Raw genomic sequence first — 15,194 nt, forward strand, 5'->3', positions numbered from 1 at the left:
CCTTCAGTGCAGTTACACCGGGATGTCTTTCAGACTTCCCACTGACTCCATTTTTCTGGGGCCGACTACTGTCCCCCAGAAATATGTAAAGTTGCCATTAACTTTATAGTCGCATTTCCACAGATCCAGTACACCCCATCTTACATGGAGTATTGGAAAGGGTTAACTAATATCCCTAATATAGTAGCCTCGAACATGAAACCCGCTTGACCATATTGTCTTTAATTTGGCTCCGGTTGGGTTTCGTCGCCATTTCTTCTTGTTAAAATCTTTCTTGTATCTTACTTTGCGCGGCAAACCGGGTTTGCCTCCTTTGTTCACCATCGTTTGGCGGCCTTCTCTCGAGAAGCCCTCCTTTTGGCACCTAGGTGGGGTGAATGTGAGGGACGGGGTGTAGTCTCCCCCTGCACAGGGTCTCCTTGGAGACCCAAGTCGCTGTTACGCTCACCTGGTTCCACAGGGACACCACCCAGCAGTTGGGACTCAGGTATCCTCCTCTGCGGTTCCCAGGTGTGACCAGCGGGAGGGTTCTGCCTGGAATACAGGTGGGCAATGTTCAAGACTGGGCAACTGGGGTAAACAGTCTCCCACCACCCCGTATACCCGCGGCCTCACTGGACCTCTCCTCACCTTCTTTTTAATCCAGGTGTGTTCTCCGTCCTGCCTTCTTGCAGGGGCGCGTTGTGCTTGGTGGGCGTTTGGGATTGAGTTACTTCACGGATGCCGGCCCGCTTGGTTTAACTAATGTCTTTTCTCTTCCTTAGGTGCGCGGAAGCCCAATATGTGGCATAGACTGAATTGGGTCTCGCCGGTAAGTAATGGCATTTTTAGAGGGCCTTGATGCAGTAAGTAGGCACTAAGCACAGCGCTATGATGCCTTGCCTCTTGCTAACCTGTAGTCTTGTCTTCCCACAGGTCGCGGTGCTCACCCGGTGCATGGAATTCCTAAAGCGATGCTGGTTGAGGAGCGGCTTACGAGGTAAGCTTTTCGGCACCGTTCATTAAATTGTAAAAATGTCCAATGCCTCGTTTCTTTCTTTTTTGCAGATCCGTCGGTGCGGGAGGAGCACTGGTTCCAGGATGCTGATCTCAAGAGCCGTGGACAGCTAACGAAGAAATTACAGGTAAGCTGCTGCTGCTAACGATGTCCTTTTTCTCCTTTACAGATGCTGTTCTTCCGAGGTTCGAGGGTGCAGCTGAACACGGTGAGCGTCACGTTGCAGAATTGCAAAGTAACGCAAAGCGGGTTATCCCAGTCGGGTGTGGTTTAAATAGCTTCAAGAAAGTAGTCCAGGTAAAATAGTTCCTATGGTACCACACCCAAAAATACTATACCGCATAGCTTGGTTCCAAGAAGCCAAGCTATGTAGATGCCTCCATGTTGATTGACACTGAAATAAAGTAGTTCCCAATACAAGTCCTTTATCAGGCATGAGCCAAGGGCGCCAGGATTGGCCCCAAGAAGGCCTAGGCCAAGGATGCCTGGTTTTAGTGGAGACCCTTCCCGGCCCATGGGCTTGCCAGGGGCTCTTCTGGATGGGGGTCGTGACAGTCGCACTTTGTATCCATTGGCTGAGGTGGTTTTGCGGGCTGGTCAACCAGCCTGCTGTGTGATTGACAGCCAGGCTGTGTGAATGGGGGATTTTGGCATAAAAGGCAGGACTCTTGGGCTGGGAGTCAGAGTCGCCACTGGAACTGCAAAGAACCGAAGAGAAGCAGAGAAGACGACAGTTGTTGCAACCCTGAGTCCCGGTGAAGCCCTGCTGCAGTGCTGAGCAATCTACCCTTCAACGACAAGAGAAGATCCAGTCTGGAGTCTTCTTCCCCTTGAGCCTGGTGGGGTCAACCAGCTTACCTTTCTTCAGTCGGAGAATCCTCTCCTGGGTCGAAATCACTGCACAGTGCTGTAGTGGTCCGGATAGCCATCAGAAGAGCACTCTCCTGATTTAAAGGAGCGCACCTTTTATTAATTGTTGCTTTTGCTGCTGCTGGCCTCATCCCTGGGTAGTGCAGATTGCTCCAGACATCCTGCAGGAACTGTGAGTCTGCAGGAACTACCAGGAACAACTGCTGTGGCACCAGCTTTCTTCAGCGGAATAGTGTACTGTGCACCTTTGGTCGTTCTCTCCGTCCGACCTTAAGGAATTGGGGTGAACCCTTTTCCTCCACAAAGGCTTGTCCTTTCTTTCTCCTTTCTTATAACTTTTGCTTCCTTTTGACAATATCCAAGTACTCCTGGCAATGTAAATCTTGAACTGTTCGTACCGTGTGATCCTCGACAACTGAGCATCTGCTCCATTGACACTGGAGCAGGCCTATTGACTTTTATCTACATCCTTTAACGAGTTCTCAGATTCAATTGCCTTGACAAAAGTATTGTCTATGATTTTATTCATTTTTCCCTTGTTTTAATTCTAAAGTACAAAGTGTATTCTAACTTTGTGTGCATTTCTACTCACGGGTACACGTTAGCTTCGCAACACCGGTCTGTCAAGTCCTAATGTACTTGCCTTGAATTTGCTTGAACAAGTGGGATTGGTTGTGTGTACTGTATTTTACAGTGTGGTTTTGATTTAATAGAAGTGAAGTGTTTTGTGAACAGATGGTTTAAAAATAAATTTACTTATATCTTTTTACCTGAAACCTTGAGTCAGTGTTTGCTTGAGTCACAGTAATGTGGTCCTTTGTGTAATCTCTACTACTGCTCATTTGGTCTTGAGATAAGTCTGGCTCAGCCACTGCTAACACTTTTTCTGTGTAGTACAGGCTTGTACCAAAGCTGAAATTGTTCTGCCACTTGTAGTCCTAATCTTGTGTAGTGGTCCCTAAGGGTACTGCACAGGATTCTGCCTAACAGAGACCACCCTCCTCTTCCACATCCTTGTGGACCGTGTGCAAGGACTCCTGGTCCTCGTCTGTGGACGAGACCTCTGACTTGAGCCACAGCCTGGGAGGGCTGTTTCAGGACATCCTTGCCCCCATTTTCCCACCCTGTCGGGCTTGAACTGGGCCCTGAGCTGGTTTCCCCCCCTTCTGGCTTGCCAGCAGACTTTTCCAAAGTCACTGCGGCGGTGTCAAGCATAGAGGGGCAAGGATACCTTCTGTGCTGCAGGAGCTACATTCGCAGGGTCAGCTCCCTTAGCCATTGTGAGAGCAGCTGCCACCAACTGGATCATCAACAAAGTCTTAGCCTGTGCTAATTCTGTCTGATTGGCCAGGTCCGCGTTCTTATCCTCCATCCACGATTTTTCTGACTTCTCCCAACAGTTTAGCCGGGGTAGATGATTTCCTTTTTGAGAAGGCGCTTGATTGCCAGCTGGCAATGGAGGCGGAGGGTGATGTCGTTCGCGCCCTATCCACCTTGGGACCCGCTTCTGCGGCGATCTGGGGAATATTTCAACCCATGCCAATGCGCCACACTACATCCCTTTGCCAATGGGGGAAAGAAAACTGCCAAAAAAGGAGGCAATAACCTCCGTGCGCGCCAAATCTGTAAAACTGTGCATGGTTCATAAACCACGAAAGAGCTGCACACCCTGCCACACACAGGCAAAGTTGATGTCAAATCAAGAACTCCCTGCATGAGAATGCCAGTGGGTGTTGCTACCCGTCACATGAATCAAGGCCACAAAAGTAGGCTAAAATCCGAAAATGCCCTTAAATACAGCTTCCTAATGAATGGCAACCTTCAAAGTGCCGTTTTGGCGCTAAATTCAGTCATTTTCCCAGTGAATTATTAAAAGGAAAAGTTGCTGAAATCACAGATTCTACAGGTGGCTCAGAGAAGGCCAGGCCTCACTGACTGACAGCTGCATCAGAAAATTAGCTGTCAAACCCAGTTTAAAAGTGTTTCTGTTTCCTGATTAAAATTGCTAAATCTGCCTATTTAAAGCATGTTTGTGAAGGGCCAATTCTTTTAAATGTCCAAGTCCCTTATAAACTGTGCTTGTATTTTACATGCAAAATGAAGACTTTAATTTTAAAGGAACCCAGTCTGGAGCTAATCAACTATTTAATTCTGATCTGACAGCCCAGCCTGGGAAAGATTCACATTTCAGCTTGACACTCAATTGCTACAGGAAGGCTAATGGCTGCTTAATGGTTCCCGCATAATGAAAACAAAGAGAGCCTCAGACATTCGACTCTGGCTGAGCCAAGAACAATGGCAAGCTGCCCAACTGATCTCTACAGGGGAGCTTCCCTCTCCAGGAAGGTGAGGGACAGGATGCTTCCCTCTACACCCCACACTGATCAAAGGGATCTGACAGCTGTTTGTTGAATGGAGAAAAAGAAAACACTCTGAACTTCTTGGTGTTTAAATCTGTATTTGGGGTTAAGTTTGCAACTCTTTAACTGTGCAACCTAAAGAAGGATAAGTCTGAAAATGGGTAGATGTTAACCTAATTTTAGGCCAATGCTTTTAAGACCTTGATGAAATCTGTACCACTTAAGGAACCAAAGTTACAAAAAAATCCTTCTGGTCGCAGAACTATTAATGTTGCAAGCCTAAGATTGTATGTACATGATCCACTGATAAGCGCCCAGAGGTGTACCGAATTATTCATTATTCATCCAAACTGTTATGATTAAAACTGATGAAATCCCATAGAATGAGAAAGACAGATCTCACCGAGATGAGAATTGGACGTCAGGATAAACCATAAATAATGTAATGCATGTGTGATTTTAGTAGAGGGCATAATTGTAAAAAGGTGTATTTATGGGAAAGCTAAATTGTGGTCAAAATCAATGTGGGAGTTCCTAAATTGCATCATAAAGGTAACAGGTCTGTTCAGACGGCCAACCAAAACAAAGCATGTGCCTGCAGCCACTCACTGCTGTGGGGGTGTGTTTTGAAATTCCACCCACGCCATAAACTTAGGTGATCGCATTTGATAGTATAATTATAGGAACTTCACAACACAGACACACTGCTTCCAGAACCGATTCAGATTTCCGCGCAGCACCTTGTTCCAGAACTCTTCATCTTGTAGCTGACTCCAGAATCCTTTGACAATCCAGATTTCCTTGCAGAATCTAGACTTTCCCATTGCTGAATTCTTGCTAGCTAGACCCAATTTCAAAACATGCAAAACTTAAAAGAATAATTGTGATTCAGCTTGGCTTGCTACCATTAAGGCTTGCCCGCTGAAACTTGCATCCTCTAATCCGTGTCCACTAACCAGAAGGGCCCATCCAAATCCAGTCTGAGGCGCAGTCCAAAATTGACCAGAACCGCGCCGCTGATCCAATCCCTCCAGAGGTGCCCTGCTGCCGGAAGACCTGATCCGACCCAATGACTAGAGCTTATGGTCCAATTTAATTACAAAGGACTGTAAGTCTGAATAGGAAGAACAGTGACCCATAGTATATCTGCATTGTATTATCCCAATCTCAACCCATCCCATCTTTAAATTCAGAACCTAGTATTGTTAGAATCCTTCTTGCGCTGATTTTTCTCATCTGTGTTACAAAACCATAACTCCTTAGGGATTTGGAATAACTAAAGTAAATCCCAGAACGAAATCGAGTATCCACCACATGAATGGTTGCGCTGGTCACGTAGCTGTGAAAATTCATGTGTGGCCTCCTCTTTTTCAGAGTCATTAATATAGTGTAATAAAACTTATCTGTCATTTTTAAAACCGAATTCCTGTTCCATTTTCGTGCCTATTTTGCAAAAACGCCTCTTACTAAAACCTGCATAACTGCAATTTTAAGGATAGAAACGAAATTTCAACTCTCACTGATACCCAAGGCCCCTAGCTACAACCACAGTGTATTTGACCTGTTTTTCTCCAATATAGCATAGTAAAAGTTTGCAGCGAATTTGCAAAGTTCAAAAGTTTACACGTGTCTTTTCCCCATTTCAAAGTGCTTCTTTCCATCCCATCCTGATCTAAAGTGTGTACTGTTTATATTATAGCTCATGTGTGTTAGGACCCGTTTAGTGTTGCTTTCCTCAGAATTTCTATCCATTTTTGCACCCTTTTGCATTATTTTATAAAGCAATTGTCACCTGTCAGTTTAAAAGTGTCATTTGCCAAAAACTGTGTTATCTCTTGTTGGAGAGGGAAGAGTGCATCTAAACTCTAGACATTGTCTTTCATTCCTGAATACCTGCTGATTACTTACATCTGTGTAGGATTGCTCATTTGTATTTAAAAAACTTTGCAGGGGTAATATTAACCTAAACGCCATCTGTTCACAAACCAAAACTGTTCTTTTTCCTGTTTTCTATTCTGCACCATTATAAGTAAATTCAATTGCTTTGCTTATTTTCTGAATTTTACTGTCACAGTTAGGTGATTGCTGTTTATATATATACATTACTCACCGTAATCATATTTCTGATGCTTGTATCTGCTTAGATTCACATGCTGTGCATAGGCCGACATCTAGTGGAAGCTGTAGAGTATTGGGCGTCGACCTATGAGTGGTATATCATTCAGAATATTGAATTTATAGACAAAAATAAATAAGGGTTTCATTGCGCACTACATGCTAGGCGAGACCTGGGCATGTGCCTGATTGAAAATCCCTTACAGATCCCAGTGGACTCGGACTTGCGGTTCTTGGTCTTATGCCCCCACAGATGACGCACCCTCAAAGGACTTGGACGACCGCTCCTCAGACCGGCCGGTCCTGGGTGAGGCATGACCCTGCTCGGAGCAAGGGGCAAAGCCCTTAGCGTTAAGCCACGCCGCCAGTCTACTGTGCCTGTCCCTCGTCTTCTTGGAGAACGGAGGCATCTCTCACACTCCACCTCCTTATGGTCCAGGTGTAGGTAAAAGAGGCATTGTAGGTGCTTGTCTTCCACAAACACGTTCCGTACCCCGCACTTGTTGCGGGGCTTGAAGCGGGACCTTCTGCCCAGTCATGGCCAGAGGTCGTGAAATAGGCCTGATGGCCTTATGGAAACGTTGACGATCTTCGCCCTTGAGGAGCACTGAAAATCACTGACAACAGATCTCCGCTGTTGGCAGGTGGAGAGAAGAACACAGGCAATTTTTGGAACAAAAATCGAACCTTTTTCAGTCAAAAACACAAAATAACTTAGAAGTAGCTTCCAGGGCAAACTCATGTTCTCCAAAAACAGCGTGCAGTAATAATCTAAAGATGGCTGCCAGACGAGGGGCTTAGGGAGAGGACTGTCATTGGATGGGGGCAGTATGACCCAGAGGACAGTGATTGGTTTAAAGGAGAAATACAGTTTGGAAGTGAAAGTGAAACTGTTGCTTTTACTGAGGATATCCAGCCTGACGACGGGGAATATTCATGAGCATGTGAATCCATGCCAGACCTCATGCTGGAGAAGATATGAGAATATTGCACGAATGAAACAGTGATGTGCATTTGCGAACAAGATGAATTTAAAGAGTATTTGCATACAAAGTGAAAAGAGCACAAAGCAAAACATTTTTTGATAGTGTGGAAGCGAGGTGGTAACCAGGAGAAAGACCATGAAGGAAAGTGTGTGGTAAAGGCAGAAAGCGGTTTAAGTGAACCAGAAGAACAAGTGGACTTATAACACAGATGTAGAAAGGAAACATGTGTTGTCAAGGAATTCATATGAGGCAAGAATGAACTGTTGTAAAGTACCAAGGGTTATCGGTTACCTGACCTGTGATGGGTGGAATGTGTGGTCCGACAACTGCGCCTAGACTGAGGACCCCTTTCCCTGGAGTAAAACAGGGGAAGTCAAGAGGCTGAGGCTGGTCAGCCGAAAATTGTTCAAGTGATAAGAAGGAAAAGGCAAACTAAACAAGTTGATTTACTTTGAATATGAAGCTTGGGAAGGGAACCTCGAGACCATTTTGTGGAACTGTGTTGAACCTGGGGAAGGGAATCCCGAGGCTATTTTGTTGGAACAGTCTTGAACTTGTGGAAGGAGGCCAGGAACAAGTTGGGAGCTGGAAGAAGCTCAGACTTGAGTTTGAACACTGTTTCTTTGGTTGCTGACATGCCTACACATTGTTTAGCTTTAGTTGTGAGGGCAAGTATAGGTTGTGTACACAGACTTTCAAGCTGAACTTACTGACTCAGACTATCCTTTGTTTATTTAGGTAGGAAAATCCCACCTTAGTATAGAAGTTAGACCTTACACCATCCTGACATTTGATTTAATAAAGATATTTTGTTTGAGCTTTGAATTTGTTGTCTGTGTCTCGTTTCATGATGCCTTCACAGTACTCTTAAAGGCCAGAAATTTAAAATGTTACATGATCTACACGGCAAGCCATCAACAACAAACCACTTTCCTTCATCAGAAACTCCACATTGAGGTTGCACCTGACAACTGAGAAACAAATCCTTACTCGCCAAGTATAAATAAGTTAAATAAACAATTTGGAACTGTTCTTTGCTCTTCTACTACTGCTGACACTTGAAATCCCACAGTTTAATTTAGAATTAGGCGTAGACTATGATCTCCCCAAAATTACCCACTCTCCACCCCTGCTTGGCTTCTCCCTGTGCCTATGAATTATTTATTGAATTCATAGGTTTTTGTGTTTTACACAAAGCACTCCAGGGCCTTTTAGGGCACAAACAAAATGCATCTCACATTTGTAAAGGTTTTCAATGTATATGTATTTATGTAAACACACAAGGCACCAGTGAAGAAATTGGAATAGTAAATTGTGGAAAATACATACTTTGGTTGGAAATTGGGACTGAACCCATCAGGTAGTTGTGGTTCCTCCATGTCTTCTGTGGTACTGGAGGAATCCGCTGCCAAAACAAAATGATCAATGATGTCAACAGCTCACCAAGCCAACATTAAAAAAAAACACTGCAATGCATTTCCATGAGAAATCACAACTTACTCGAGGATTTCTTCTCTTGGAGCACATGCATGGCTTTGATCTGCTTGCATATGGACTCAACCCATTCACCAAGATTCGGTTGTTGAGAAAAATCTAACCTGCAAAGAAAGTGAATCCCTTAAAATTAAACTGGAATTCCACGTTTCTCAAAAGTATTGTTAAGCAGCCATACATCCCACCCACCACCTAATAAGAAACCACACTTTTTAAGTAATGTTAAGACCAATATCATTTGAATGAGAAGTGGTGCGTAGCTTTAAAAAGAGAGATATACAGCACCTCCTTACAATTAGAACAAACCTACCTTCAGTAAAATTTCTTCTTGATGAATAACATCTCCATGAAAGATTCATCTTTTGAAATAGGCCCAGCGGAAGAACTGAACCAGAACCCTTTAAAGAGGCAACAGAGCTACACAAGTGTGTAGCTGTCACAATGATTTGGGGCACTGGAAGGGATGACCTATAAAGTATATGAAGCATGCTTGTACCAAATCATCCCAGTTTCACATGATTTTCCCATCCCACTGAGGAAAAAGGAATGGTAGAATTGCTATTGTTACAGAAAGAGTTAAGTTACAGAAGAACTTAACCATGTTAATGTTCTTTCGACTAGATGTTCCTCCAACGCATTCCTCATCTTATGCTATTTCCATTTCCAGTTTCAGAATTTTACTCACCATGGGTAAGTAACTTGTTCTTAGAATGGATTGTCTCCTCCCACGTATTCCTCATGGATAAAATTAAGATAGAATCATCTTCTGAGTTAAATAGAATCACAATCTTAGGTGACAAGGTTGGTTTCACCTCAAGGACTATCTTATCCTTATAGAAGATTGTGTAAGGAAGCTTGCAGAACATGGCCTGAAGTACACGCACCCTTCGGGCTGATGTAATGGCCACTAAAAGGATGGTCTTTAAGGTTAATAACCTTAAAGGACAGGTATGGATAGGCTCAAAAGGAGCACATATTAGAAATCTCAATACTAAATTGAGATCCTATGTTGGGACTTGGAATGGGACTGGGGGAAATGCATTTGTCAGTCCTTTTAAGAATTGTATCACAAGGGGAATTTTGAAGAAAGATACCTCTTCAGAGGAGTGCTTAAAAATGGCGAGCGGGTGGCCACCAGGGGGCACAAAGGATGTGAACATCTCTGCGCTCAGCTCCTCATCTCACAGGCTGTAAAATGGGGCAAGCCCCCCCACCCCCCTGGAACCGGCCTGAAATGTTCTGAGACACCCTCGATAAGGTGGGAGAAGTTGAGGGGCACCCCCCCCCAGCCCAACTCCGGTCCTCCTAGTCCTCGGGGAAGCAGAGATACCACAGAGGGTGTGGCGAGGTGGGCCCATGGGACGTCCCTGGAACACTCAGGAAGGAGGGAGCAGTACCAAAGTCCAAGGGAATCAACACGGCTTGGAGTGCGGCGGCCAGAAAGTTCGACTGGGAACTGACACGGACGCCCACAGACCCCTAGACACCCACCAGACGTGGGAAGGGTACAAGGACGTACTCCCGCGTGGGAGAGAACAGAGCCGGCCAGCAGGAGGAAGACCGTAACAGAATGGCGCCGACCCAGGAAGCATGGTGGGTCCGTGCAGTGCGGTGCCAGGAAGGGCCCGCACCAACAGCCCTCGTGAGCCCGGGGACACAGCAACATAAAAGCTGCAGCGCAGGATCGCCCCGGCCTGGCCCTTCCTCCCCCCACTACCACAAGCTCTCTAACAAGCACACCTCACACGGATCTGCAAGACCCGGAGAGAGAGGGAGACCATAAAACGGCCTGAAAAGAATAGGGGCCAGTGCAGCAGGTGACTTCATATGAAGCACCTGACGAAGTGTAGAGACCAAGAAGAGCAGAGGAGGCTACTGGCCATTGATTTCACCAAACATTACACAAAACAAATTACTTCCATGCTCTTACTTAAGTGGTGTTTTCTCCCCGGACACTGCATTCTTAGGTGAGGGACTTAATGCGAAGGCTACTGGCTGAAATAGAACTAAACGTGTGGGAAAACAAGTCACAGAATGTCAAAAGGCAGAAACCCTAATGCAAACTAATCAGTCAAACTCTCCTGATGTAGGAGCAGAAGGTCATCATCCAAGGGAGTGAGGAAGGGAGGCCTAAAGGCGTCAGTCTTGCAGTGTAGTTCCCCACACCCCCCAAACACCCACCGCGGTCAGCCTCCACGGCTGTCGCCGTAGGTGGAGGAGAAGTCTGGGGCCTGCTACAGGAAATACGCAGCACTGATCGTAGAGGGACATCCTGAGAGCAGGCCTTGGAGGAAGGGCCCGATAGTGGACGAATCATACGATCAACAAGACAAGCAGGGCCGGGGAGCTTACCGAACAAGGGGGCACAGCCCAGGGAGGACTCCAGTGGCTCTAAAGAAGGAAAGGAAAACTCGGGTAAACCAAAGTAGAAGGAGAAGCTGGGGTCCCGACACTTAAAAACTGATCCTCCCATTGCCAGGGCTGCGGAGATAGCACCCCCCACAGACTGTGCGCCGCAAAGGGGGAGAGAACCCCGACACAGAGCATTCAGTGTTGTCCCGAGTGGAGCCGGAAAACACTGCCACAGAGCAAACAGAGGAGGAAAGACCCTTGGGAGACAGGCCAACATGACCAACCAGGAGAGAAGGAAGAGGCAAGAGGGAAGAGAAAGGGGGAAAGAACAGTACCAAAAGAGAGGGAACAGCTGATGTAACCGCTGGGCTCCACAACCCTGCTCCAACGCAGCAGTGGGAGTAGGAGGACCCCACAACGAGATCAGGTAGTGGTGAGGGCCCCAGACCGATCTGGGGCGTGTGCCCGCCACTGGGGGAATTCAACCCCACAAGCCTGAGAAGGTGAAGGTGAAGACGCCAACCCTGCGGCCAAGGACTGGAGGAAGGGGCGAGCCAGTGTGGAAGAGCATAAAAAGACCGAAACACACCCCACGTGGTCCTGACAGTGTTCATAGATCCTTCCGAAGGCGAGGGCCCCCAGGAGCTATATCTGGGACGTGTGCCCGCCTCAAAAGAGTCTGAGCAGCGAGGATTTCCTCACACAGCAGGGAGGCCAGGAGCGGCCAAAACCTCCCCTACTGACAGCCGGGGAGGCAGAACTGGATGAGCTGGAGGGGGGAAACTCCAGGAGTTACGCTACTAGACATTCACAAGGAACCGGAGCACCTTGGACCCAGGCAATATGACAGATTGAACAGCGGACCAAATGGAGGACTCCATGTCCACGAAAAAGGATATTTCTACAGGAAATAAGGGACATGCAACCAGACATTGGGCATAAGCTCGAGAAAATGGATCGGAGAGTAGGCAAGATTGAAGACCGACTCCAGGAACTGGAAGCCAACCAAATTTCATGCACCACTCTGGAAGCACAGATGGACGTTAGATTGTCAGCCCTGGAAAAAAAAGGATGGGGAGAGGGCCAGGCAGATGGAGGACTTTGAGAACAGGGAACAAAAACAACCTACGGGTTTTCGGCCAGCCGGAGTCCGAGGGGGAAACAGAACGAGAGATATGTCTGGCGGTTAAAGAAGTGATCCGTCTCCTGTTCGGGAATGATTTGACGACAGAGCCCACTATTGACAGGGCCCATAGGGGGGGGAGGCCAAGCCAAAGTGCCACACTCCATCCTCGTCCGCTTCCACTACTATTCTGAAAAAGTGAAAATCCTAGAGGAAGCGAGAAAGTCCACCAGCATCCCGTACAATAATGCGACAATAACGATTTTTCAAGACCTTTTGGTGTTCACTCTGACTCGATGACGAATGTGCGGCCCACTGACGTCATTCCTAAGGGATAGGGGAATCCACTACCGGTGGGGCTATCCCTTTTCACTCTCATTTGAGTATATGGGCCAATGACTGCGTCTGGTCCCTGAGGAAGTAATCAAAAGGGCGATCCAGGAATACGTAGACACTATAGAGGATGGGAGACAGCCCACCGGAAAAGCATCGGAAGGGAAAACTGGACGAGGGAGTACAAAGGAGAGGCAGCGGATACCGGGATCGAGGAAGTATAAAAAACTAAACACGCCCTCGTCTCCTCGTAGGAACGACCCACGAGGCACCACGGAGTGAAGGAATGTATGGGCAGGGCGGAGGAAAACATAAATCTATGATCGAATTGCTATACACCCCCGACTGATGGCAGGTACGGGAGGGTGGACTGTGGGGGGGTGAAGACCTACTGCAGCAGGTATGAAGGGGGTATGGAGCGGCAGAAGGGGGGACATAGTTTTAGTGGGGAGTTTGAGTTGGGAAGGGAGGGAGGAAGAACCGGGTGGACTCCACCCACACAGCACCTACAAGAAGCGGACTGGAGGAGGCGGGCGTTCTGCTGGGCCAGTCAATTAACTGAAATTGCTGAACATCTTGACTGGCCACAGGGAGAGGGTGGAGGGGGTAATAGGGAGAGAGGGTCAGTGGGCGGTCAACGGAGAAAGGGGGACAGATGGGGATAGGCTCCTCAAGGGGGGGAAGGGGTTGGGGTGAGTTGGGGTTCGGGGGAGGGTGGGAGAAGGGGTGTTGGTGGTTTCAAGTGCACAATTGGATTAGAGTACATGCAGGCGGCAGGGTGAAATGGGATCCAGAGACGTCCTGGGGAGACAGATGGAGGGCAAGGTAAAAGAAATGAATGAACGTCCAAATGGATGACAGGCTGCCATCCTGGAGATAGGCTCTTTGAACGTCAGGGGAATGAAGTCACTGACAAAGAGATCCCTTTTGAATAGAGAATTTAGGCGAGCTAAACTGGACCTACTCTTTCTCTAGCAGACTCACTGGGCAAGGGGAAAGAAACGGCTATCAGAGGTGGAGGGATAGGAGATGTATACCATGCCTCCCATTAAACCAAGAAGAGGGGTGTGGCAATCCTTGTGGCTAACGACCTGGGTCTTACGATAAAGGCCTCAGTCAAGGAACCAGAAGGGCGGTTTTTACTGGTAAAAGGGGAATTGCAGGGGACCCCCCCACTCACATTGGGAATGATCTATGGCCCGAATGAGGGACAAGGAACAAGTTACTTACCTGTAACTGTTGTTCTCCAGCATGGGTCTGGCATGGATTCACATGCTCATGAATATTCCGTCATCAGGCTGGGAATCCTCGGTAAAGAAAAAATCAGTATCAGTTTCATTTCTGATCTGTCTTTCTCAGTAGTAACCAATCACTGGTCTCTGGGTCTTACTGCCCCAGCCAATGACTGCCCTCTCCCTAAGCCCTGCCTCTGGCAGCCATCTTCAGATTTGGTAGCACGCAAAGTGGCAGTATGACGAAGTGAAGAGCCGTAGAGGGGCAGGAGGGAGGGTTCGCATGTGAATCCATGCCAGACCCATGCTGGAGAACAACAGTTACAGGTAAGTAATTTGTTCCTTCTCCAGCATGGGGTCTGGCATGGATTCACATGCTCATGAATATAAGAATAGATAGCAGTACACATATGCACAACCAACGGGAGGTGGAAAAAAGGGCTCAACATTAACCAGTTCTTACCTTCTCACCAGGCTCACCTTAGGTGAACAGGTTGCAGAGGACCGCTTGGCCGACGCTGGACTCCTCCCTGGAATCCCGGTCGACGCAGTAGAATCTCGTGAAGGTGTGCATCGACCTCCACGTAGCAGCCCTGCAGATGTCCAGCAAGGGCACACCAGACAAGAACGCCGTGGTAGCAGCGATAGCTCTGGTCGAATGGGCTCTCGTACAGCCAGGCAACGGTCGGTTTGCCAACCGATGACAGTGCGTGATGTAGCCGGAGAGCCATCTGGAAATGGAAGCCTTCAAGAGAGCCTTCCCTTGGTTCACAGGTCCAAAGTTCACAAAAAGCTGTGATGTCTTCTGAAAACTCTTTGTGCGGTCCACGTAGAACTTCAGCGCTCTAGCCACATCCAGCGAGTGCAAAGTCCTCTTGGCCGGAGACAAAGGCGACGGGAAGAAAACAGGTAACACCAAGGGCTCGTTGAGGTGGAAGTCCGACGGCACCTTGGGCATAAACGAGGGGTGCGTCCTCAGCACCACCCTCATGTCGTGAAAAGTCAAGTATGGAGGCTTGCAGGATAGGGCCTGGATCTCTCCCACTCGTCGTGCGGAGATGATGGCCACAAGAAACGCAGTCTTCCACGACAGGAATTTCAATGGTGCCGAATGCATGGGCTCGAATGGCGCCCCCATGAGCCTGGTCAGCACCACGTTGAGCTCCCACGCCAGGGCAGGGGCCTTAACCGGCGGGAACGATCGGAACAGTCCCTTCATAAATTCCTTCACCAGTCGATGGGACCACAATGACGCCCGTCCTGTGGTTCTGATGTATCGGGAGATCGCAGCCAGATGTATCTTGGAGGCGTGAGCCAGTCCAGCCTTGGCCA

At 47.7% G+C, this 15,194-nt stretch overlaps 1 protein-coding gene across 3 annotated transcripts in view; it reads right to left on the reverse strand.

Annotated features, from left to right (window-relative positions):
- UBR2 (ubiquitin protein ligase E3 component n-recognin 2) overlaps positions 1 to 15,194 on the reverse strand; it is a 2,523,611-nt gene that overhangs the window by 576,905 nt on the left and 1,931,512 nt on the right. For all 3 annotated transcript variants that reach the window (XM_069608499.1, XM_069608498.1, XM_069608497.1), the window contains 2 exons: positions 8,829 to 8,926; positions 8,658 to 8,733 (listed from right to left, as the gene is read on the reverse strand). In XM_069608499.1, the coding sequence (XP_069464600.1) occupies positions 8,658 to 8,733; positions 8,829 to 8,926 (174 nt within the window). The remainder of the gene's footprint in view (positions 1 to 8,657; positions 8,734 to 8,828; positions 8,927 to 15,194) is intronic.

This window comes from Ambystoma mexicanum, chromosome 4q (genome assembly GCF_040938575.1).
Source record: "Ambystoma mexicanum isolate Mex_15411 chromosome 4q, UKY_AmexF1_1, whole genome shotgun sequence".
In the NCBI taxonomy this organism is placed as follows: domain Eukaryota; kingdom Metazoa; phylum Chordata; class Amphibia; order Caudata; family Ambystomatidae; genus Ambystoma; species Ambystoma mexicanum.